Below are 25,751 nucleotides of genomic sequence, written 5' to 3' on the forward strand. Positions count from 1 at the left end.
GGTGAGCCGAAAATTGATGCAATTTGAAAGCTGATACATTAAAATCAATCTTAGTGTTTCTAAATGTAATTTTGGTGTTAAATATAACTAATATTACAGTGACAGCACAGCAGTTATTTATAACGCTGGGATGCTGTCATATTCTAAGACAACCACCTAATACGCCGTAGGGATAGTCAATAAATTAAGCTATTTACAGAATTCCAACCAGCTTTGTATAATTTTCTTTACCTATAATAATCCTGTCAATGTCAAACTCTGCCCCGCACGTCAAAACCAGCTGATTGACAATTGTCTGGTTGTGCAATCTGTCAAACGTAACGGGTACACTGTTTTGAATTTTCGTTGTGTTGTGATTATTGATTCGTGTTTTTAATTTCCATATAAATTGTTAATATAAAGTATAAACCTCAGTGTAATAGAGAACTTTCTGTAATGTGAATTGAGAAAAATCTTTTGTTTTTATTTCAAGCAAAAATACCATAATCGCAAATGCGTACCTATTGCACTATCGTAAATAAGAGCGAAAACGTATTTGTTTTTGATTATTTTATATAATCGAGGATAATATTTAATGTACAAGTTTGCAACCTACCAAAATGATTATGAAAAGAAGTTTACTAGAAAACATTACTTTGATATCATGTAGTTCTACAGTAATTTGTGCAATATTTAATTCTGTTACAAATTCATCATTTATAACCGGCTGGTGGTTTATCGGTTACGCTCTAATTGTATTTATTATTTCTTTAGTACTGAGTTTTAAACTTATTCAGTACTTATTGCATTTAAACAAACCAATATCATTTGACATTAAATTGCTTAACAAATATACCTTTGTTCGATCCATTCAGGATTTTCTTCCTCAAATACATAATAAACAAGAAATAGAATGCAAGGAGTATGATACCAATGAACTGAGTGTTATCACAACAGTATTGGAGAAGAAACTGGTGTCATCATGGTACATATACTATATATCAAAGGAAATAAGTTTTCCATTTGCTTGTAAGCAATTGTTGGACCAGATAATAAGCAAAGCTTTTCAGGTATAATTAATCTGGTATAATGTTATTTAAATGAGCTCTAATATGTTGGTTTTTTATGTAAATTAAAATACATTAATAATTTCTGACTTACTTACTACTTATTACTGCCACTTACATTAAATTATTCAATTTTCAACATTCTTTAATATTTTACTTTGTAACTGCTGTATTTGACGGGTGGTTATATTATATTGTGATGAGAGGATTTTAGCCTCTTTAAAATTAATTTGATGAAAATATACTGAAGTATATTACTATTGAAGTACTAGTGAACTAGGTAATGTTTCCAATAATCCAGAATGTATGGTATTATGAATGTTACACTAGAATGGAGATATATTGAACAAATGAGATCTTTTTTATAAAAGTGATTCCTCTGGAGTTGCAAGAGAATATGGGTGGTGGTGATTACTTAACATCAAGTGAAGTAATATGCTTGTTTGTTCTCCTCTTCCATAAAAAAAACTCCTAAGCACTCCTTAGATTTACTATGCAGCTGCATTCTCAAAGACTGTTGTACCACACACTGTCTCATGTGTACCATATTTTACCTCAATCTGACCATAATAGATCTCTCTCAACATCTCTGCGACTGAGTCAATTTGAGTTGATATCTTTATTAAAATTTGTATGAAAAAATCAATTACTCTAAGTTCAGAATGCCCCATTCTGTGTCTTAGCCATACTTCACTTATTTTAATGGACTATGAGAATACACAATATGTGAGCTAATAAATTCACAATAAATGCCTACTTACCACCATTTACAGCTTCCATATCATCATAGAAGTACTTTTTATGTTTTACCAGGAACCTTCATAAGCCATTTTCCTCTAAGCATAACAAACAATAATTAATTTTTGTAGATTTGCAACCATATAGAAACAAAAGAAGTGTATGTGCATTTGTGTGGAATTTTAATAAGCCATTTAAAGGAATACAAAAAGGCAATTAAAAGACATGAAAAAGCAAATACACTACCCATTGAATCATTGTACAAAAAGTCACATGTAACAGCTACTAATCAAAACCAAAAGACTGCTACTTCTGATCATTGTGTTAAAATAATTTGGATTATAATGAAAGAATTAGTACCATGGGAGCTATGGGATACACCACATTCTGAGTTGCTTGTCAGGATATTAGCAAAGAAGCTGGATATATTTATCAAAACTACAATATCTGATCCTGTGTGGCTCAATGATAGGTTAGTTGCAGTGTTAACAGAAGAAGCCGAAAAACCTGCAGAAGAACATAAAGCTCCAGAAAATATAGATATTGATGAAAAGATGGAAAATAATGCACGGGTTGGTAATGAAGTAGAAGTTAATAATGCAGAAATAAAGAATGAATCTAAAATGACTGATGAAATAAAACTAAGTGATTCTGAAACAAAACAGGATAAAGATGACTGTATTGAAGCCACTGAAATTACACCTGGTGAATCTACTGACGACAAACCTGTGTTGAGGCAGAGAAGGGGCCGACAAGGCAAAAGTGAAGTAAAAATATATGATAGAGTTATTGAAGGTGATTAATCATTTTTAGTATGTATTTAAGATTATTATGTCTTTGAGTTGTGGCAATATAATTTAAAGAAATTTAAGTATATTTAAAAATATGCAGCTCTCTCCAACTGACTAACTGACTGTCTGTTTCTGACAGGATCATATCTTTGTAACTACTGTAAGTTATGACAATACCTTTCATTCCTACTAATCAAAGACATACTAGTTAAATAGACATAAAATAATAAAAAACTGGACAAGTGCCAGTTAGACTCGCCCACTGAGGGTTCGGTACAAATTTGAAGGTACATATTACCAATAATTGTTTTTTTTTATTATTACAATATCAACTTTAATCCAGATTTGTAAGTGGTGACTAAGAAATCTGTAAGCTTGTGTCACTGAAGCCCTTTCATAATATGATACCACATATGATACAGTGAACTCAATTCAAAATTTTGACAGCCATTGGATGCATAGAGAGCCTGTTTTTTTAAGACTTAACTACAAAAACATAAGATTAAATTTTTGATTCCCTTGAGAGTGTCGAAACATACACATATATAAACACCTGTAACTTTGTTTTACTTTAACTTAGAACTTTAATTTCAACTCAAAATGTACAACTGGGACACCCAGAGGTCAAAGGTCTTGACAGACAGACTTACGGACGGATAATATAGTGATACTATAAGGGTTCTGTATAGTGTTAATGAAGTACGGAAAGTCAGACAATTGAAGGTTGGACATTCAGAAGTAATTTATATCTTTTGTTACCAGGTAGTGTGAAAACGTGGGAGACTGACATGGACCTCCAATGCATTAGCATGGGGCAGGATCTCCTTGCTAGCTTAGATGGCCTGACTCTGAGTAGACTTTGGGGTCAAGAGGACACTGAACAGAGTCCAAACCAACGAAGGCATTCGCCACAGCCTTTGTGGTTTGGTAAGTGTCTTGCAATAATAAGTAAACTAAGTGTCTTACAATAATAAGCAAACTTTTGATCTTTTAATAACATAGAAGTATGTTAAATTACGTTATGAAGGCTAATATCTCTTTAACAGGATTTCAAATATTAGTTTCAACAGAAAAGTGTTAAGTGCAGTAAAGGCCTTATCTAATTAGTACTGCAGATGTTTCAATCAATACAGAAATGGCACCATGCTCAATGGGGTTTGATCATAACTCCTCTACAAGTATTCTTCAATCTTTTCTTTATTTACCTTCAAGGAATGAGGACATTCAGTAACTGATGAAATATTTTAAATATTCATTGCTAGCCCATTTCTATATAAGTAATTTTTCATAATTATAATATACTCCAAATCGAAAGCAAGAAAAAAAGGCATGGATATAGCGAAGGCCTTTGATTGTGTATGGCACAAGGCGCTTCTCTCAAAACTTCCTTCACTTGGGCTTATCGAGAGTTTATGCAAGTGGACCTCTAGCTTCCGCACTGGGCGCAGCATATAGGTCGTTGTCGACGATTATTGCTCAAACCCGAAGCCCGTGAATGCTGGAGTGCCCCAAGGCTGTGTGCTATCTCCTACACTATTTCTTCTGCATATCAATGATATGTTGGATTATATTTAAATGATATTTGTACATTTTCGTTACTTAATAGGAGAAGAAGACACAATAGATGAGGATTCATTAGAACCAACGAAGGAAAAGAGAGAGACGAGTCCGAAAGCAACTGATTTATTGCTGAAGGATATTCAGAGCACAGTGAATCAGGCCAAAACGAAAATTGGAGATCTGCAGGTCCCTTTGAGCTTAGATGTGACGCGCAAGCTTTCCAGTGTATGTTTGCACGACCTATCTTTCTATATCTATATGCTTTTTTCCTTGATATTCTGTTCTAGAAGTAAGTATCTGATATGGCAGTGTTTATAAATAACACTTAACTACACATGAATAAGAAAATGAATAGTGTGGTGAAATACCTATTTTTAAAATGTTTCTTTTTTAAAATTGAATGTTCACAAAGCATGAATTGTTGCATCCGATATTGCTTTACAAAAACTTTAGGTGTAGCTTGAAGCGAGTCTAGTCAGTTCCACTCTTCCTGTGAAGTACCTACCTTCTACGTTGCATTGATGCATGCTGATCTCACCTCTACAGATATACCTATGTATAAATTAATAACGTGCAAAAAAATAGTATTTTGTCTTCGGGTGTAATATTTTGTATGAATAATTAAATCGCGTTTAAGTAAAACTTATTTTCGAAAATTTACGTTATATTTATCCAGACGGTTCACTTTAACAAAATGGCATATATAATGCCAATTTACCAATACAATGCTAATATTAAGATATAGTTGTGTTTTAATTCTACTTTGATATAAAGTAGGCATTTATTGAAATGTGTGATACGTACGCTTAGCAAAGAAAGCACTTTCCACAAATTAGCTACATAGCCAAGAGACAATAAAAGTCGCAAATAATTTTGTTCTAGTGGTTTTTATTAATTGGAAATTAATGAAAGCTGTAACTAAAATTTCAGGTTGAATTGTAATAACGGCAGCGGCCAATTCCAATTCTAATAACGACATTAATTTATATTGTACCTAAATATCAGAAGTGGGATGGAACATTTTATGAATGTTATCTTTTTTTTTATGGAAAAGGAGGACAAAAGAGCGTACGGGTCACCTGGTGTTAACTGATCATCGCCGCCCACATTCTCTTGCAACTCCAGAGGAATCACAGAAGCGTTGCCGGCCTTGAAGTAAGGGGTGCGCGCTTTGTTGAAGGTACCCATGTCGTATCGTCCCGGAAACACCGCACAAGGAAGTTCACTCCACAGCTTTATCTGTTTTCTGAATCTTAAAATTCAGTTGCTGTATATCTAAACGATAAGGCAGCTTGGTAGTACCATATTGTGAATGTTTTTAGCAATAACTCATATACATAAAATTTTTATATAAATTGTTTTACTCACAGAGAGTTACTTTCCCGGTACGGTGGTCCTGATTTAATTCACATAAAAATAATTAGGGATTGTGAAAAATAAGTTAAGTACTTTATGATAATTAATAAATGTAATGTAGTAAAAAAATATACAAAATTCGCTAAAGCTTGGAGTTTTAAGTATTAAATGATTATAATTTAGGACGAGGCGGCTGGAATGATGGAAGGTCTCTTTGACAAAGGAATCGCCGGTATCAAGAAGGGCCTCCGATTTACTGGTCTCAGTGACGAATCACAGGTTTGTAGCCTTGTTAAAATTTTATGTGTAGACAGAACGTAAGACTAATAATATTACTTTCATATGCTTATAGGAGAAGTATTTCCCCCATAATGAGAAATCGGGAGACAGGATGTCACCAGATGCGATCAAATCGCGAAGAACGAACATGGTAGCCGATTACCGACAAACTACCCCTGCATGTAAGAAATTGACATTTTTTTTAAATGAGACTTCGACAAAGCCTAATCTGTATATTATTGTTTTTCCGTCCCTTCTGTTTGAATTGTAATAAACCGTAATATTTCACCGGGTCACCTTGGTGGTGCAACCAGTCGCTAACTACCAACAAAAAATATACAACTCTATAGAGAGCTACTCACCTGGTGTCCGTTTGGTGGCGCGACCAGCTCGCACGCGTGCACAGAAAGTTACTGGTCACGCCACCACTAATTACTATCGAGGTGTATGGTGTTTTACTCGGCCGCCAGTGCCGCTCCCATCTCATTGCATGTAACACGTGTGCACTGTTGTGTTTTTAGGGTTCCATAGCCAAATGGCAAAAAACGGAATCCTTTAGATTCGTAATGTCTGTCCGTCTGTCCGTCCGTATGTCACAGCCACTTTTTCCGAAACTATAAAAACTATACTGTTGAAACTTGGTAAGTAGATATATTCTATGAAATGCGTTGAGATTTTCACACAAAAATATAAAAAAAAAACAGTAAATTTTGTGGGTTCCCCATACTTAGGACTGAAACTCAAAATTTTTTTGTCGTGAAACTCATACCTGTGGGGATTCTATGGATAGGTCTTCAAAAATGATATTTAGGTTTCTAATATATTTTTTTCTAAACTGAATAGTTTCATTGAGATACCCTTCCAAAGTGGTAAAATGTGTGTCCACCCCTGTAACTTCTAATATAAGAGAGTGATAAAAAAAATATATGATGTATGCAAATTTCCACTGGAAATTGGTATTAACGAGATTTAGTTAGTATTTTTTTTATAACGTCATAAGTCGTAACCCACAATTCACCTTTCATTCAATCAACTCAAATATATTTTACTTACTGCTACGGATCCCTTAATGGGCGAGTTCGACTCGCACTTGGCCGCTTGTTTTAAATTGCGTTTGTTCCTGAAAAACGTTCCAAGCCACAAACATCACATTTTAAGGAATTCGTGTTTAAGTTGAATAAATATAAGTGTATTCCATACATGTGGGTTGGGCTACTAAGTCATGATGTCATGGAAAGAGTGACAGTAGGGCTGCCATTTTTTGTCAGTCCGTTAATATGAATCACGTGACCAGTTTTGTGTTCTTTACTCAATTTCGACATGATTGTGATTTGGAACGTTTTTCTGGAATTACGTCCAATTTCGATACAGAAAGATTTATTATCGAAATTCAAAGAAGACCATCAATCCAGGATAATTCCTCAACAGATAATTCCGCCAGTGATTTAAAAATGAAACGCTAAGGCTAAATAAGGATGAACCCACCACAGTTTCCATTTTCTCTTAAACTTTCCTTTCCTACTTACATACAGCAGTAGCGCTATCTCTTCGAGGTAGGTGTCTAGTTTTTCTTTTTAAAAAGGAGGACAAACGATCGTACGGGTTACCTGGTGTTAAGTGATCACCGCCGCCCACATTCTCTTTCAACACCTGAGGAATCACAGGAGCGTTGTCGGTCTTTAAAGTAGGTGTACGCGCTTTTTTTGAAGGTACCCATGTCGTATCGTCCCGGAAACACCTCACAACAAGCTCCTTGAAAAGCGCACCCTGGAGGACCGCCACACATCCAAATGGTGGGGATGATATCCTAACTTGTGGCGTGTTGTGCGAAGGTGGAATTCGGCGGCAGGAATTAGGTGAAACAGCTCTTCGGAACACTCCCCGTGATAAATGCGGCAGAAGATAGACAATAAAGCGATGTCTCTACGCAACGCCAAGTGACTCATCCGTTCATAGAGCACTACACACAATTCCAGGTGTCTAGTTTGGTAGCTTACGGACACCAAGGCAGTGTCCCGGTGAAATAAAACCCTTAAAGCTCTTAGATTAATTTATTGTAGATCGTAAAAGTCCCATATTTACATATAAAGTCATCTATTTACCACAAAAAATAAGACTTGCATATTTTCAGCTGATGGAAATTCGGCGCCCATTTTGATAAAACAACAGCGAGTGACGTCTCAAGATAGTATGGTATGTGAACTTAATAATAATACAAGATGACCCAGCAAATGTTGTATTGCCATATAAAGTAATAAAAAAAAATCAATAATTAAAATTTTTGGGGTATTAAAAATAGATGACGACCGATTCTCAGACCTACCACAAAATTTTATCTTACTATAATAATCATTATATTCGATTGCCATCTTGCAACTCTATTGCGTATCTGTGGATGGAATATTAAAATCGCGATACACAAATAGGCGTTGATCGTAGACGGGTGAAAATTTGAAGTTGTATTTTTTAATGCAGAATCATAAAATCCAAAAAAAAAAATTGTCAAAAAAAAATATTTACCCTTGGGGTGACCCTTATCATTTAGAAGTATGAAAAATAGATATTGACCGATTCTATCCGATTTCGACCTACCCGATATACACACATATTTTCAAACAAATTGGCTTAGCCGTTTCGGAGGAGTTTGGCAACAAACACCGGGACACGAGAATTTTATATATAAGATATTCTTCGGCTTAGATCATTTATACATCTAGATAAACGAAATATGACAGCTGTGAAAACGTCGAAAATAATTAGGTACGTTTAGAACTAACCTCTATTTTGAGCAATGGATGCATTCTTACACAGTGTCAATTTGTTATGTTTTTAAAGTGATAACCCTCACTTCTGGGATTAATTACACAAATAAATATGAAAAAAAAAATTATGAACGATGCGGGACTCGAACCCGCAACCTCTCGCGTTCCGTGCGAGTCCTCTTTACTTAATAGATACTATACAGTTAAGATACGCCTTGCCTATTACAATTAGCGCCGCTCAGGAATCTTGAAAAACCCCAAAAATTCTGAGCGCCACTACAATTGCGCTCGTCACCTTGAGATATAATATGTTAAGTCTCATTTGCCCAGTAATTTCACTAGGTACGGCGCCCTTCAGACCGAAACACAGTAAAGTGTATACATTACTGCTTCGCGGCAGAAATGAGCCGTTGTGGTACCCATAATCTAGCCGGCATCCTGTGCAAAGCAGCCCACTGGTTAAACGTTATCATAAAAGATTTTAATCTTTATATTTTTGATAGATGTATTGCTTTAAAACCACAATATTTCTTATCTTAGGCACACGGACAAGTCAAGCCGAAACTAGAAAACATGCCGTTCAGTTTGTCGGACTCTCCAGAACCTCAGTATGAAGAAACTGCAGATCTTTCACATACGATCGCTAAACTAAGGTCTTTGTTGAATGAAGCAACTGCGACGCCAAGGTACGTTGGTACATGTTGATGTATTTTGATCTAGAAAGAATAGTAGTGTTGTACCATTGGTAGAACGCCCACACGTATTTTCGCCCACGTTTTGAAGGGATTCTTAGTTTTGCCAGTAGTACGAGTAGACCAATATTTGAGTCAAAATAAGTTGAAGAATGAGTGTTTCAACTCAAAAAAATACAGGGTATTTAAGATATTAAAAGGTAACTTTTCACCGAATTTCCCGGAAAAAATATTTTGTAAAAGATAAAAATAAGAAGCCAAAAACTTGGTTATTTCAATTTTTCACATAAATTATGAACTTATGTGAAAAAAGTGTAAAGACAAAAGTTGTAGATCTTTTTATTACCTACAACTTTGTAGTGTATCTTTTTTCCATAGGACTTGTAGTTTTGCAGGAAATCGAGATAAACCATTTTATACCCTTAAACACCTCCTCCCCCTTTCCACTTCCCGACCTCAGATCGCCCGTAATTTATTTCTCCTTTCATTTTTGTTATATTTTCTTCCTTTTCCAATGAGTTTCATCCCACTACAATTTTTCTTCACTTTATCATTTTCAAAGGCTTTAGCACTGGTCTTATCGTACTCCTTTAAATACTTGTATTTGAATTCACAATAAGAATTTAAAATCACTTTTTGAACGTTAAAATCTACCATCCCATTGAGTAGATATGCCTCAGACCTGAGAACAATGGTAGCTAGAAATTTCAGCGTCCCATGTTTTGTTTTTCAAATTTTATTTGTGTATTAATTCTAGAAGTGAGGGTTATTACTTTAAAAACATAACAAATTGTCCCATTTTTAACAAAATTGCATTACAATTAAATGTATTTATTAAATAACGTCGCTTTTGACGTTTTCAAAGCTTTCATAGTCTCTCTAGACGTATTATTGATCTAAGAGTATATAATTCAATGTATACATTTACATTTGCAGGGGCGAAGAAGTTTGGTGGGAGAGTGCAGAAGAGACTCGAGGTAGAACGCAGCGGCATCACACTGAAAGACAGGTGGACACTGCATCTCTTGCTGGTGAGTTGAATACTAACAGATACATAGGAAATATCCGAATTTATGTTCGACAGGAAACGTTCGCACTTTTATAACACAATATCCGGACGACCAAGCCTTGCTTGGTTATTTAAGAATGTACAAAACTTGAACAAAAAAAAAGTAATAGGACATCTGGATTCGAACCGAGGTCTTCTGCTTTCCGGATCACCCAATGTCCCATATAAGCTTTTATAGTATTGTATATAGTGGCGAAATTTACCTTTGTATTCTAATGTTATTGTAGCTGTTTCTCATTAAAACACGGATAAAACTACATTTTTTAAAATTGAAACCTAGCTAGATCGATTTATCGCCCCGGAAATCCCCTGTATACTAAATTTTATGAAGATCCAACGATCTTCATTAGTTGAACATAGTGTCAATTTGGATATCAATCCCCCAGATATCAATAGTACTTAGATCCCCCTTTATTTCCAATAAATTCACTTTAAGGGACTAACTTATATTATTCGTTGATCTTAATTAATATCGTAAATGTGACTTTTTTTAATGGTTCGCAGATGAATATGATATGACTTTGGAAAGGAATGCCCCGGCATCTCCTGAACACATAAACAATATGCAACGTCTTGACAAGTGAGTAATTTGCTTTAGTTTTTCTGTTCAACTTAAACATTTGTCAATGGTAAATGATTAATAATTATTACCCGCCTAGCAAAGGTCAAAATTTTATTAATCGTTTAATTCAATAAACTTCAAAACGCAATCCAAACAGGAATGAACTTGTTTAGAAAATGGCGGACCAAATGTTGACAATTACTGCGGTACTGTCTGCTTTCCTGTACCACGAAACACGCAACGACAGCAGCTATCGTCGACCAACTGACGCCATTAGTGCGAACTAGCAATAGGGACAGCAATAGTAATCGCTCGCTATCGCAATGTAACTAAGTAACGGTCCATTTGTTTACATTTTTTATCTCATCTCGCTGGCCTTAGTATAGCAGTGATTGTATAGTCTTGTATTGTCATTATGTCAGCTTGATGTGTTAACAAGCGCCACCAACGTCATGAATTGCCATAAGATATCCCAATTAATAATTACATTTATTTAAATACTATCTAAAATAATTATCACTATGATTAGAAATAATTATAATAGCATATATTATCTTTAGTTAACTTGATTCGTTAGTTGGCAATACAGCAGTGCCAACTAACAGTTATTTATTTATTTAATTAAATTGCGTTACATGCGACTTAGTTACTAAACAAAATTTTAGTTCTAAAATATAATTATCACATGCACCTCGTAAGGCATAGCAATGAACGATAGAGGGGCAGATTTTCAAATATTTTTTTCCTCTAAAGTATTCATTAATAGAATAGTAACTCTTTCTAAAAGTAAGTTTTTCAAAGAGCTTATGAATTTTTAAATATTGGTTTCGGCTTTTAAGTGTTCTGGTAACGTATTATAAATTTTAACTGACATACGGACTGACGGACCGGAACTGTGTAATGTTAATTTAGATTTAGTTTGCAAAAGATTATTTTTATAGCATAGTTATTTTATGATTTATTATAGTTGGTAGGATCATCACGGTAGGCGGTCGTGCCCTATATAAGCCAGAGCGCTAAGTTCGAGGAGGCATTACTTATTTTAAATTCTAATGGGAAACGCTCCCCAAATTGTATTGAGTCAGTTATTATTATAAGTATTAGTGAAAACTGTAAAATACAGATATTTCAATTTTAAGTGCGTTTAAATTACCAAGCCCTTCTACAGTCATTCATGGTGAATGGTGATTCAACAGATTATTCCAGCGCACGGTGACGGGAGTTTTCAACACAATCCGCGGGGCAGTGGGAGCTGAGGGGGAGGAGGGCGGCCCGGTGGAGAACTCGGGTGGGGCTGAGTGCTGGAGCTACGTGTGCACCTCGCTTGAGTGTACTGTGAGTGTTGTCTAAAACTATTTTCATGCAAAAGCTTACTTAACACTTTACACTTAAAACTCAGTGATCACCAATGCACGTTCAAATGATGCAACGCCGGAGTCACAGTTGCGCTGACGGCCTTTATGGTGGGTGGAATAATAGGGAAGTGCCAGGCCCAAGGGTATCTTAAGAGGCCATTTACCAGTGGGAGGCTTCTTTGCACAGGATACTGACTAGATTATCGGTACTACAACGGCGTCTTTTTCTACCGTGAAGCAGTAGTGTGTAAGCATTATAATTGTGCTTCGGTCTGAAGGAAATTACTGGGCAAATTAAACTTCACATCTTATATCGCAAGATGACGAGCGGAATTGTAGTGCCGTTCAGATTTTTGGATTTTTCAAGAATTCTGAGCGGCACTACATTGTAATGGACAGGACGTATCAATTACCATCAGCTGAACACCCTGCTCGTATCGTACCTTATTGTCATAAAAAAATGTCTTAGGTTGTGCTGTAATAATCTTGGCAAATAAATCATTTCTGGTGTATATATATCACTTCTTTCACACTTCTTTTTTGAAACACGCGTGTGTGACGTTGGGTCTGGTTGCAGGTGGGGGGGGCAGTGTCACGTCTAGTGGGGTCGCGACGGGCAGTGTCACACGTGGATGCAGCACTTGACTCCCTGCACCAGCTACCCTCGGGCCCCCGGCTCAACACGCTGCCTGCACCGCTACAAGCTCACCCCGATGACTTTGGTGAGTGTCAAAGGAAATGTGGGGGGTTGGACTTAGTATCCCGTACATGGGAGTACGGGATACTAAGTCCAACCCCCCCATTGTAGCATGTAATCGTTATTTATGCAACTGTTGTATAATATTAAAACACGAATGTGGGTTAATAGTGATAATAGTATCACATGAGTGTTTAAATACCTAATTATTAACAGTTGCATACAAGACTTTATCTACACAAATAATGTGAATCCTCTATAAAAGATTCTGAAACAGTTAGCGTATTGCCAACATTAAAACCTCCAATGTTCTAATAACACTTACATCATCCAAACGAGTGTTGTAATGAAATTCAATACAACATTACAACACTCGTTTGGATGATGTAATGGTTACTAGGACTGGCTTTTTAATGTTAGCAGTAAGCTAACTGTTTTAGAATCCTTATAAGAAGATTTAATGCATAGATAAAAAAATTGTAGTTGATAGAGCTTTAGTATACTATTATAATGATACCACTCTTATTACAATGTAATGCACTGTTTTCAAGAAAATAACGAAAAAAAATTCTAACCTGAAACGAGTAAATCGTAAATAAAACGGTACATGAGCGCTGGCATGTCGCTTGAGGCTAAAAACTTGCTAATAATTAACTGTCAGTTGTAAATGAAAAACAGTAAAAATAGTATGGGACAGACTAAACGGTTTCATCAATAAACATTTTTAAACTAAAATGGCTAGAACTCAGAGTTGTAAAGCCAGTAAAAAAACAATAATTATTTTTCTATAATTTCCTACATTGTTTATATTCCGTTTTCCTTTAATATTTATTCCGTTTCTATCATAGCTCCGTGAATGTTCCTGTGTTCTGTGCTTAGTTTTTTTTTTGTTATTTTCTTGTAAACTGTGCATTACCTTGTAATTATTAATAAGAGTGGTAGCATTATAATCCAGGACTAAAGCTCTATGATTAATAATATAGTTAATTCGTTTTCATCTTGGGTAATGAGACATGTTCTCAGCGAACTCATTAAATTGTATATACAATTTTTTATCGAACTACCTTACCCAATACAACTTATCCTGTGTTATAAAAGTCAACAGTGCGATGTCGTGCTGAGCAAGTGTAATTCCGTTTCATCGTAATATTTTATTCAAAAAGAAGTATATAAACAGTAAAAACTTGATAAGAAGTGTGTTCTTTATGTTAATTAATATCTAAGCTGAGCTACTAGTGCTATTAAACATAAAATCAGTTAGTTTAGTGCTTATTTTGAAGTATTCAAACATGAAATCTTGTGATTGATATTGTTGTGAGGTGACATTGTGTGTCCTTCAGCTAATAAGTTCAATGACCTCAGTTAATGTTGTGGCCAGTAGTGCAATATCGGATGCCTTATTTCAACATTTGCACTCAAGACAGTTTGGCGTTGCGGTATTCAAGACTGTCCAAAATTAAACAGTTGAAAGTCCGTGGTTCAAATCTCGGCCGTGAATAACATTTTATTATTTTATTTATTTTAGTATATTCTTATTATAAATAAAATATGAAGTTTGCGTGTTGCAAGTTGACAACAGGAAGCAGTGGTGAGATTATCACTTGCACTAAATGTAGACAAAATTATCATGTTCAGTGCCTCTTTGCAACTGATAATAAAAAGGAATTAAAAAATGAGTTGAAGAAGCATTGGATGTGCCCGGAGTGCTCTTTAATGTTACCCAGGCAAACAAACAACGATAATACTCCTATACGTAGTAGTGGTGTCATTAATAAGTCAAATGAAAATATAAATTTTAAAAGAGGTGGTAGTTCATTTTCGCGTATTCATGTGGACACGTCATGTGAAGAAGCCGAAAATGATAACAATTTACTGCAGTTGATTAGGACGGTTGTCACATCGGAGTTTTCAAGCTTGAAGGATGAATTTAAATCAGCACTTGTTCCACTCAAAGATGAATTAATATCGATTCGACAGGATTTCAATTGTATTAAGGAATCTTTGGACTTCTTTAACTCAAAATTTGATAGTTTAATTTTACGTATTGAAAAATGTGAAAAAGAATTAAATCAGCATAGTGAACAGTTATCTGAGTTTGAGGAAGTAAAATCTACAATGCAATCAATCCTTACAGAAAACAATAATCGTGAGCAATGGGCTCGTCGATCGAATATTGAAATCTATGGAATTCCTGAACATAAAAATGAAAATCTGTATTCTATTTTACAAAATGTTGCCAGCAAAACCTCCATTAAAATTGATCCCAGCACCGACATTGATTTTATCACCAGAGTTGCCACCAAAAACAAAAATAAGGATGCTAAAAAGTGTAAACCTATCATTGTGAAATTTTTAAGTCGATGGAAAAAAGACGAATTCCTTGCACAAGCAAGAAAACTAAAGATAAAGGGTAATGATTTAGGTTTTTCAAACAATTATAATAATGTTTACTTTAACGAGCATGTAACAAGTTCAAATAAAACCTTGCTGCTATCTGTAAAAAAAATAGCAAAGGAGAAGAATTATAAATATGTTTGGATAAAAAATTGCAGTATAATGTTAAGACGTTCCGAAAATAGCGCTGTACTAAATATATGTAATGTGAATGATTTAAACAAAATTGTATAAGGATTACTTATATATCTACCTATGGCACATCATGTTATGAAGTCTTTTTGTTTTCCTGCTATAGTTGTTTATATCTTTATAATGCATTTTGTTCAATTTTAATTTTTAACGTTTGTGAAGGCATTTGTGTTTATAAGTTATCTTTTATATGGGTTTTTAGTCGCGGAATCTATTTAATGTATGTTATTATAGTTATTTTTTATATTTATTATGTAATATATTATAATTTTTCTTTTAATACCAGGCAAATATTGAATAGTGGAGTTATAATTATTATTTTACAGAATTTTTTTGTACGTGTAATTGCTTTAAACTTTTTAAATCATGGGATATAATTTAAACATTTTGTACCAAAACGTAAGAGGCTTGCGTACCAAAACTAATAAGTTCTTCAGGGCAATGTTGCATGGGGAGTATGATATTATCTGTCTTAGCGAAACGTGGTTCTTTGATTCAAGATACACTGTCCATAGATGTGATAGAAATTATAATGTACGTGGTGACAAAATGGGCGGCGGTGTACTTATCGCATTAAAGTCTAACATAACAGTTCGTTCGTCGACATCCATTCAATTGAGCAACTTTTCAGCTGAAATAGTGAAAGTAACAGTATCGTTGATGTCTACTGCAATAACCAGGTCACTTCATATATATTGCTGCTATTTCCCTAATATTAACCATCATTGTGAGAGGCTTATTGATTTCTTTGAATTGGTTTCGGATGAGAAGCTAAATTATCCTAACGATGGTTTCTTGGTGTTGGGTGACTTTAATGTCCCGACTGCGCAGTGGGATAGGAATGACAATGTCATGATCCTGTGTAACCTTTGCGACGATAATAGTCTGGTGTATGCCTTGGCCAACTTTATGAATTTTGCTGATCTGAGGCAATTTAATTCAGTTCATAATGTCAATGGCAGATATTTAGATCTTGTTTTTAGTGACTGCCACTGTTCCGTTAGTCGTTGCACTCAACCGCCTGTTAAAGAGGATGCACATCACCCAGCTCTGGGAATATTATTTTCTATCCAGAACTTACGATTAATTAAGCCAAATGCTAGATTGATTCGACTTTTTCACCGTGCTAACTACGAGGAAATCAATAATGCACTGTCCGATATTAATTGGTTTGAATTATTGGATGGCCGTGATATCTTGGATGCAGTTAATGTTTTTTATGAAATAATGCATAAAATTGTAAATGATTTTATTCCAGTCAAAATTTTAAGAAGTACCCATAAGTTTCCCTGCTGGTACCCTAGATGCTTAATAAAAGTTATTAAAGAAAAATTAAAGTATCATAGGAAATGGAAAATTTATAACAGAATTTCTGATTATGATACGTTTAGTCTGTTGCGTGATCGCGAAAAAAGGTTACAAACTAAATATTATGACTTGTATATTTCAAATTCCGAAAACAAAATTAAAAATTGTAGCAAATTCTTTTGGTCATTTGTCCGAGCGAAAAACTCTTCTAGTTATATCCCTGATATTATGAATGTAAGCGAATTAACGGCAAGTGATGGAAATGATATTTGTTCCCTTTTTAGTAAATATTTTGAATCCATTTATGAATCACCTGTCTTAACCTACAATAATAATTGTGTAAGTGCTTCGAGTAAGTATAGCTCTGTTAGCATTGGATCAGTTTCACTTTCTCCTATTATAGTAAAGAGATACCTCAGTAAACTGGATATTAATAAGGGAAGTGGGCCAGATGGCTTGCCTCCTATTTTTTTGAAGACGTGTCGTACCTCTCTATCTCTTCCTCTTTATTTATTATTCCACAAATCTATTTGTAGTGGCGTTATGCCTCAACTGTGGAAACAAAGTTATGTGGTACCAGTTTTTAAATCAGGTGACAAGCACAATGTGAAAAATTACAGACCCATATCCAAATTATGTACTATTGCTAAACTTTTTGAAAAAATTATATTTGATTGTGTTTTTCCTATTCTACGACCCATTATTATTCCTCAACAGCATGGTTTCGTTAGCAATAAATCTGTGGAGTCCAACTTATGTGAGTTTGTTCATCAGGTAACTACTGCAATGGATCAAGGCTTCCAGGTGGATGTTGTGTATACCGACTATTCAAAAGCTTTTGATAAAATCTGTCATCCTATCCTAATTCGTAAAATTGAAGAACTCGGTATACATGGCGACCTGCTCCGTTGGCTTACTTCATACCTCAGGGATCGAAGCCAGGCTGTTACAGTTAAAGGTTACTGCTCTACGTTCGTGCCTGTTACTTCTGGTGTTCCTCAAGGATCTCATCTTGGACCCCTTTTATTTAACCTATACATAAATGACATTATTGCAGTATTTAAACATTCTTCAATTCTTCTCTATGCTGATGATATGAAGATATATAAAACAATAAGTAAACCTTCGGATTGTAGCTTATTACAGGATGATTTGAATGAATTGTGTAAATATTGCAATGATAATCTCTTACAACTTAATATTAAAAAATGTGACGTAATATCTTTTTCTCGCAAAAAAAATGCTATTAAATTCAAGTACTTTAATTAAAAATCTTATTGAACGGGTTTCATGGGTGAGAGATTTGGGCGTTCACCTTGACTCCTCGTTAACCTTTATTCACCACTATAGATGTGTGACTGCAAAAGCCTATCGCATGCTTGGGTTTGTTCTTAGAGTCAGTAAAGATTTTAAACATATTACCACCTTGATTCTTCTATTTAATGCATTTGTGCGTTCTTTACTTGAATTCGGCTCGGTAATTTGGAATCCTCATTACAATGTCCATATTCAAGAAATAGAGAAAATTCAAACGAAATCCTTAAAGCATTTAAAATTTAGGTGTTCCGCTATCGATCAATATGTCCCTAACTTAATCTCTCTGGAAAAACGTCGTAAGGTAAAGGATCAAACATTTCTGCTAAAATTACTTCATAATATGATTGACTCTCCACTTCTTCTTAATTGCCTTAATTTCCGATGTCCAAGACAATCTTCGCGAATTAAATCTTTATTTAATTTACATACTACACGCACTAACTATGCACAAAATGCCTTTATTCATCGTTCTTGTTTAGTATACAACAAAGAATTCTGTTCAATTGATTACTTTTCAGGGTCGATACAGAAGTTGATTGAACAAATTAAGAAAATGTCTTAGTTTTAATTAATTCTCATTAGTATTATATATAATAAATATTGCATCTCTTTATTAACTTAAAAATGTATGCTATTATTATTAATATTATTACTAAAATCATATATAATTTTCTATAAATATTTTGTTATTTTCAATTCAATATATTTAATTAATATTTATTATTTTCATTACAAATAGGTACTTTTAAATTGTAATTAATTTGCTCGCATTTTTCTATGTACTATTTAATTGTGGAAACTTTTATTGGTCAGTGATTTATATTTTAAGTTTTATTTTTTAAGTGTATTAAGTTGTACTGTTTGTTTCCCGAATAAAATAAAATAAAATAAAAATAAATTATAATATTTTTACCCCATAATTGGTGCTACGAGATTCTAAATTTTAACCAATTTGGGTTATATACGAAAACCAGCCCGTTACGATGTGATGGTAATTTGTTTGTGGTCACTTTATGGTTTTATTCACTCTAGCTTTCCCAGATCCGATCAAGCAGTAACAGTAGATGTCTTTTGTACTGTAACATCTTATTAACATAATATATATTTATCTTAGATAATTAATACGTCTAGATAGAGTCTCTTGCTGTTAGATAACCGATATAAGTTCAGTGTACGTGACAAGCTACGTCTTACACTCGCGATTTGTATAACAGTTTGTGTGAGTGTGCGTGAATTGCTCAAAATAGAGGGTAGTTCTAAACTAATTTTTTTTCGACGTTTCACAGCTCCCATAGTCTATCTAGACTATAAATGATCTAAGATATTTATCTTGATTCTCAGCAATTCCCTTCAATAACAAACTGTATGACATAATGCTATGGAAATACACAAAATACACCAAATGAGCTGTATTCATATCAGTCAACTTTCGGATTTCTTTAAAGTTGTGTGTTCGGGATCCCATCGTCGTATTTAGTAATATAATAATACATGGGGCACACTTAAAGTTTTGCATTTCTAGCTAATCGGAACTATTTGAATTTCGAATTTTATATTTTTTTAAACGTTGCAACCTTCTTAGTAATAAAAAGAACTATTGGCGGGAAATCATTTGTCAATTGTTTTTTATCGTGTGAGTTCTTTGATGTGTATCAAAGTTCAACGTACGCAACGAAAATGGAATTGAGTCGAAACTATTTTAGAGCGATGATTGTTTTTTGATTTTAAAAGTTCTCTCTTTCCGCAAGACTGTGCCGCTCGTCTTCAAAATGCTTTTGGGAGAGAAGCACCTTGCTTGAGCACGTTGAGGCGATGGTTTGCTGAATTTGAGAGAGTTCGGGTTTCTTTACATGACGAATTTCGTAAAGGGCGGCTTCAACTGCCGTCAACGAAAAGAATTTGCCTGCTGTTAAGCGGCTAATAGAAGAAAACCCGCGGATTACCTATGAGAGAATTCGAGGACTTTTGCGGTTTGGTATGAGCCAAATTCAGAAAATTTTACACGAAGAATTGTCAATTCGGAAACTTTGTTTTCGTTGGATCCCTCATGAACTAACTGACAGCGGAGCAGAAGCGGGCTCGCGTGGAATGGTACTCATGCTAATGAAATACGACCACGGACGTTTTAATCATGTTTATGACAGCAATCTTGTGAATGAGTGTTTGAAAATGAGAACAGGCCAACAAAAGTGAGGCAGGCGAGATACGTTGGTAAAAAGAAACCCCATTTTTTTTTCAGCTACGGATTCCATCTGCACAATTCCACTTAAAGATCAATAGAGTGTTACGAGTAATACCGAGTGAAATTCTACCATTTGTTTACCTACGGTGTTAAAAAAAGTTCGCGAAAGTCGACCAAAAATCCGCGGCCAACAAAACTACGTCATTTTTAGCTTCCGAAAAAGTACAACTCGTGACCCATCCTGCACTAAGCCCCACCTAGCACCCTGTGATTTCTCTATTTTCCCCAAAATGAAAGATTTGATGACAGGTTTCACTTTTACCAATTCCGAAGAGGCAGTGATAGCGTTCAATCAGCACGTAGAAAACATGCCTTCAGATCTGTGGTCCTCCTGTTTTAAAAAATGGTTCGATCGCATGAAAAAATGTTTAAAATGTAAAGTAGAGTCTTTTGAAAAGCAATAAACATAATATTTTGGTTGTAACATGTTGTTTTTTTAACTTACGCAAAACTTTTAGTGTGACTTTAAGGTTATCTGGACCGCTTTCAGAGGAGTGGAATAGCCAGGTTTTCCCAGTTTCCTGGATTTTCCCCCACAAACCTTATGTATTAGTTTTTTAAGCATAATAAAGTTATATCCCTCAACACGTAGATAGGGTTGTAGAAATAAGTTTTCTGATACACACATATATAAGGCTTAATTGTAAATTTCTTTAATATGTAGATTTTAAGTAATTTTGTATATATATTTTACTATCAAATATAGAAATTTGGATTTTTTTTTTCAGAGGAGTGGTGCATGAGTGAGGGTCGTGCGTGGTGCGGCTTGTGGGAGACGCTCGGAGAGATGGGACTGTCCCGCTCGCACCTTGCTACTCGCATAGTCACTTTATTATTCGCCGGTAACTATCTACAACGTATTTGAAAGAGCGTCATCTTCGTCCACCTTCGCACGACACGCCACAAGTTAGGATATCATCCCCACCATCTGGATGTGTGGCGGTCCTCCACAGTGCGGTTTACATGGAGCTTTCTTCCACGTACTACTAAGCTATGGAATGAACTTCCTTGTGCGGTGTTTCCGGGACGATACAACATGGGTATCTTCAAAAAAAGCGCGTACACCTTCCTTAAAGGCTGGCAACGCTCCTGTGATTCCTCTGGTGTTGCAAGAGATTGTGGGCGGCGGTGATCACTTAACAACAGGTGACCCGTACGCTCGTTTGTCCTCCTATTCCATAAAAAAAAATATCAAGTCAATTTCCTAAAATGCAAATATTGGAGTTGAGCAGGTTATCAACAGCTGTAAAGTAGATTTTGTAGATGAAGCTACAATCTGAGAGTTAAACAAAGCATACAAGATTTTATCAACGTTACGTCACGCGAACGGTTGGCCCAGTTGGAGAGTGCTCATTAAATTATTTTTTCAAATTTTATTTGTGTAATAAATTTAATCCCAGAAGTGAGGGTTATCACTTTAGAACAAAAAAAAATTGTTGCTAATAGCAATTAGTTAATAAATAAATTTTAATGTTACCAAGCTCTACTTAAACTTAACATTAAAACAACGATTTTAATGATTTTTCTTACAGATGTAGCGGAAAAACTACTAGATTCCTGGCTGCGGGAATTCACGGCGTGGCTAAGGAAACAAGTGTTTGAGGTGTTTGAGAAAATGTCGGAAGACGAGAGCGAATGTTACGTGACAAACGCAGTCATGAGAGAAATGGATATAGATGAGACATGTCGACTTGTTATAGAGAAGTTACCTGGTAATAAAAAATCCTTCATGTTCCCTCACATTGTACAGAATATAGAACTATCTTCTAAAATACATTTATAAAGCAAACATTTTCAACCGACTTCAAAAAAAGGAGGTTGTTCTCAATTCGTTGTTTTTCTTTCTGTTCGTAATTTTCGACGAACAGATTTTAATAATTCTTTTTTTATTTGGAAGCTGGTGCTTCCCGTGTGGTACCATTCTAATTGATCCAGATCTAACAATTGCATCCATGAGAAAACCAGAAGTCTTATATTTGCTATAAGTATGTGAGCGACAAATGGACTCGATTTCGTTGATTCTTTTTTTATTGGAAAGAATATTCCACCGATTCCAAAAATAACAATAATTGTAACAAGATTCAGAATAATTAATTTGATTGTATGAGAATACGCAATTGTTTTGAAATATTTTTTGAAGTCGGTTGATTTTTTTGTCAATTTTTTTTTTAATTTCAGTTGCGGCCACTTTGGAATAAGTACTCATAATACACACTCTTTCAATTTTTTTAACTGTTACACTATTGCAGCTTATGAGATGTTTTGGGTTACCCTTCGGGTACGTAAGTGGTTCTCTGGCAACTCTAAAACAATTTTACCTACAGGCTGTATTTGATTATTTCAGGTGCATTAGTATTCGGCGAGGAGACGGTGAAGAATGCAGTGCATCTATTGGTGTCGAGCTTCAGTCACTCCCAGCTTAACCAAGATCTGGCATTGCGAATCCTCGATCTTATGACGTCACACTATGTGCGGGCCGCCGCTATTCGGAACCCGTCCTATGATAACAATTAATTATATCGTCGCCGTTGAAAATCTCAGCCGTAGATAGTTTCAATAGAAAGTCCAAAAGTGCAAAAGTGCTCTAGTTTGAAAAGGAAAAAAAATTACGTCTCTCTATATTTCGCACAATTCTAGTAAAATAAGACTTCCCTGAAAAAGGCGTACAATACTAGTGATAGTAGTACCTTACCTAAATTGCGTGCGTACAAAGTACACATGTCAGTAGTGAAAGCTGCATTGTGCATGAACCTCTAGACTGCACATGAAGTCCTGGTACATGTTGCTAGGATGAAACATGATTTCTACCGCTATGAAAGACATTACTATCACCGCTACCATATTTATGTTCTCCCGGTGTCTGTGTAGTAATACATCGTGCGCATGACGAATATATTAAGGTATTCTCGCGTCATACATAAGACAATCTCTTCTTCAACTATGATTGCCTGGTACCAAAACACTACATAATGCGTCCTATCTCATTCTCTTCCACGTTAAATCTTATGAATTTATGTCTCTGTCTCTTTTTACTGTCTGGCTTTTTCGTTTCATCGGCTTTAAAATCACAACGATACTAAGAAAGCTTTCACTTCAAAAATAAGTCGCTCTTGAAAAATTCGTAAAAGTCTAGTGATAATAATGTTAACAATATGACGCCAAGGAAATAATCGCACTACTTAAGAATTGGAAGAATAAAAATTAAGACAACCCAGCATCATTTTTTTTATGGAATAGGTGGACATACGACCGTACGGGTCACCTGGTGTTAAGTGATCACCGCCGCCCACATTCTCTTGCAACACCAGAGGAATCACAAGAGCGTTGCCGGCCTTTAAGGAAGGTGTACGCGCTTTTTTTGAAAGTACCCATGTCGTATCGTCCCGGAAACACCGCACCGCGGTTCCTTAAGTTTATTACAAAGGTTTTGTGTTAGATCGGTTTTTTCCATCCGCGGCATTAGTAACGCTTATAATATAATATAATAATCAAGGCTTATAGAACAACTCCAATATCGAGTCCCCCCCTGAAAACTAGATCTGGAAGGACCTTGAAACGTCAGGTTAACTAAAATAATAATACTTAATAATTTAACGTTTAAGCAAAATCTCATTGTTACAACGTTACAACTGAAAAGAACTCCAATATCGCTTAGAACCAGAATAATAGTCTTGGGAGGAACCAGATACTTTCAACTTCTAAATAGTTCCAAACTTAGGTTCAAAATATCTCCTTTAGAGTTCAAATTCCGAAGCATGCTTCAACAATATTTTATCTCACTTTTCTATCATCATATCATATATAAACATGAGTGGCGGCTTTTATTAGGTAAATGTTACGTCTGGATAGTCTTAATATATCTAATAATTAGGTCTCATACTTGTGAAAAACATTCACAAATATCTCTCCACTTCACACTCGTTAGTGAGGCCATAAATATATTCCAATGAGTACCAACAAAAAATGGTAGATAATGTTATTATTTAAATAACTCCACGAGTACTATATTATTGTTGTAGTCATTATTCTATATTAAATTTTATATTTTTAGTTATAATTATATAATTATGTTATATAATACCAATTATAATATTAGGTATAGAATATCATGCAATTTCGGCTATCTCCGTTTTTTACAAGATTACCTATAGTCGTCATCTGTCAATCTATCGATGACTGCACGTTTCATACAATCGAGTGAATCGTTTTTTTCTTAGACAGTTTCACTTGGCTGCACTGCCCATTCATATTTCTTACATTTTTTTAAATTTATTTAATGGCAAAATTTCTAGGTCTAAAAAAATCTAGCATTCCCATGACCTTGTAGATAATAAAAGTTTTAAATTTTTTCCAATGTGAATTGGCAAAGATAATGTAAATACTACGTAATAAGAGGCGGAACTGCCTAAGTAAAAATTGAAGTTTAGTTTAGTATGAAATGTGCAGTCATCTGATATATATTTGAAATAGTAGTAATTACAGTATGGCGATTGGCCACTAATTCCTTTTTTTACAAGATTATAATAACCGCCATTTGTCAATGACTACATACATCGATCGAGTGAATCGCGAGTTTCGCTAGCATTGGCACTATGCCATTAAATCAATCTTATTATTATAAAAAGTTAGTTTTTAAGTTTCGTTTGTAAATTATATTATTACAATTTCGTTATGTATTTATTTTAGAATTTATTTAGAATTTAGGAAATAGCAAGCCTTCGAAATCTAAATTCTCTTAAAATTACATCAACTGTGCTCAATAACTGTATGGAAGTCGGATTAATAGAACTCACTATGTATGTACCTACTGATTTTTCCAGATCTGACTAAATAAGATAAAATATATGTTAAGTTATTATATTTGTTTATGTACATACCTAGACACTCAACTTCTAGTCTTCTTTGTAAGTTATTTAATATAATTGCAATGTTTACATGTGAAATACACATAATATAAATGATATGTATCAATCTGTGGTTTTAATTAATGATAAAATAACTAAATCGTCGAGACAAGTTTTTCTTCTAAATGGTAAATAAATAGGTAGGTATGTCTTACAGCCGGATGATGATCTTACATGACGTAATGACAGTGACAGCATTAATTTATTTAAGGCTAACTTGATCCTTGACATCCCCATATGCTTGTTCTGCACTGATAAATGCACTCCAGAATTTTTGTCTAAAGTAGAAATTAGGGATCACTCTCTCTTTGACTGTGGCCTAGATGAAGGAAATGTGGTCAAATTATTTTTAGTTGCCCTTTCGTACATTCTAATTTATACAATCTTATGTCTAACCTCTATTATTCCTCGTCCTTTAAATAATTTAAAATTTCTTTATTTGTACAAAGTTATTTACAACCACATGAAACTTTCCTGGTAGACTTAG

General features: G+C 34.6%; 1 protein-coding gene across 2 annotated transcripts; it reads left to right on the plus strand.

Annotated features, from left to right (window-relative positions):
• Positions 1 to 349: 349 nt before the first annotated feature.
• LOC126978092 (uncharacterized) lies at positions 350 to 25,331 on the plus strand. Of its 2 annotated transcripts, none has more exons than XM_050826810.1 (15): positions 350 to 1,049; positions 1,916 to 2,579; positions 3,338 to 3,502; positions 4,182 to 4,321; positions 5,675 to 5,770; positions 5,844 to 5,952; positions 7,902 to 7,963; positions 9,073 to 9,218; positions 10,161 to 10,255; positions 10,798 to 10,873; positions 12,052 to 12,190; positions 12,788 to 12,932; positions 21,089 to 21,202; positions 21,893 to 22,072; positions 22,705 to 25,331. In XM_050826810.1, exons 1-15 carry the CDS (start codon positions 600 to 602, stop codon positions 22,872 to 22,874), a joined length of 2,751 nt encoding a protein of 916 aa, XP_050682767.1. In that variant the 5' UTR covers positions 350 to 599; the 3' UTR covers positions 22,875 to 25,331. The 2 variants fall into 2 exon arrangements, with proteins under 2 accessions (XP_050682767.1, XP_050682766.1); XM_050826809.1 differs by having other exon boundaries at positions 351 to 1,049; positions 4,182 to 4,360.
• Positions 25,332 to 25,751: the final 420 nt, after the last annotated feature.

The sequence above is a fragment of the Leptidea sinapis genome, chromosome 47 (assembly GCF_905404315.1).
Source record: "Leptidea sinapis chromosome 47, ilLepSina1.1, whole genome shotgun sequence".
Lineage (NCBI taxonomy): Eukaryota > Metazoa > Arthropoda > Insecta > Lepidoptera > Pieridae > Leptidea > Leptidea sinapis.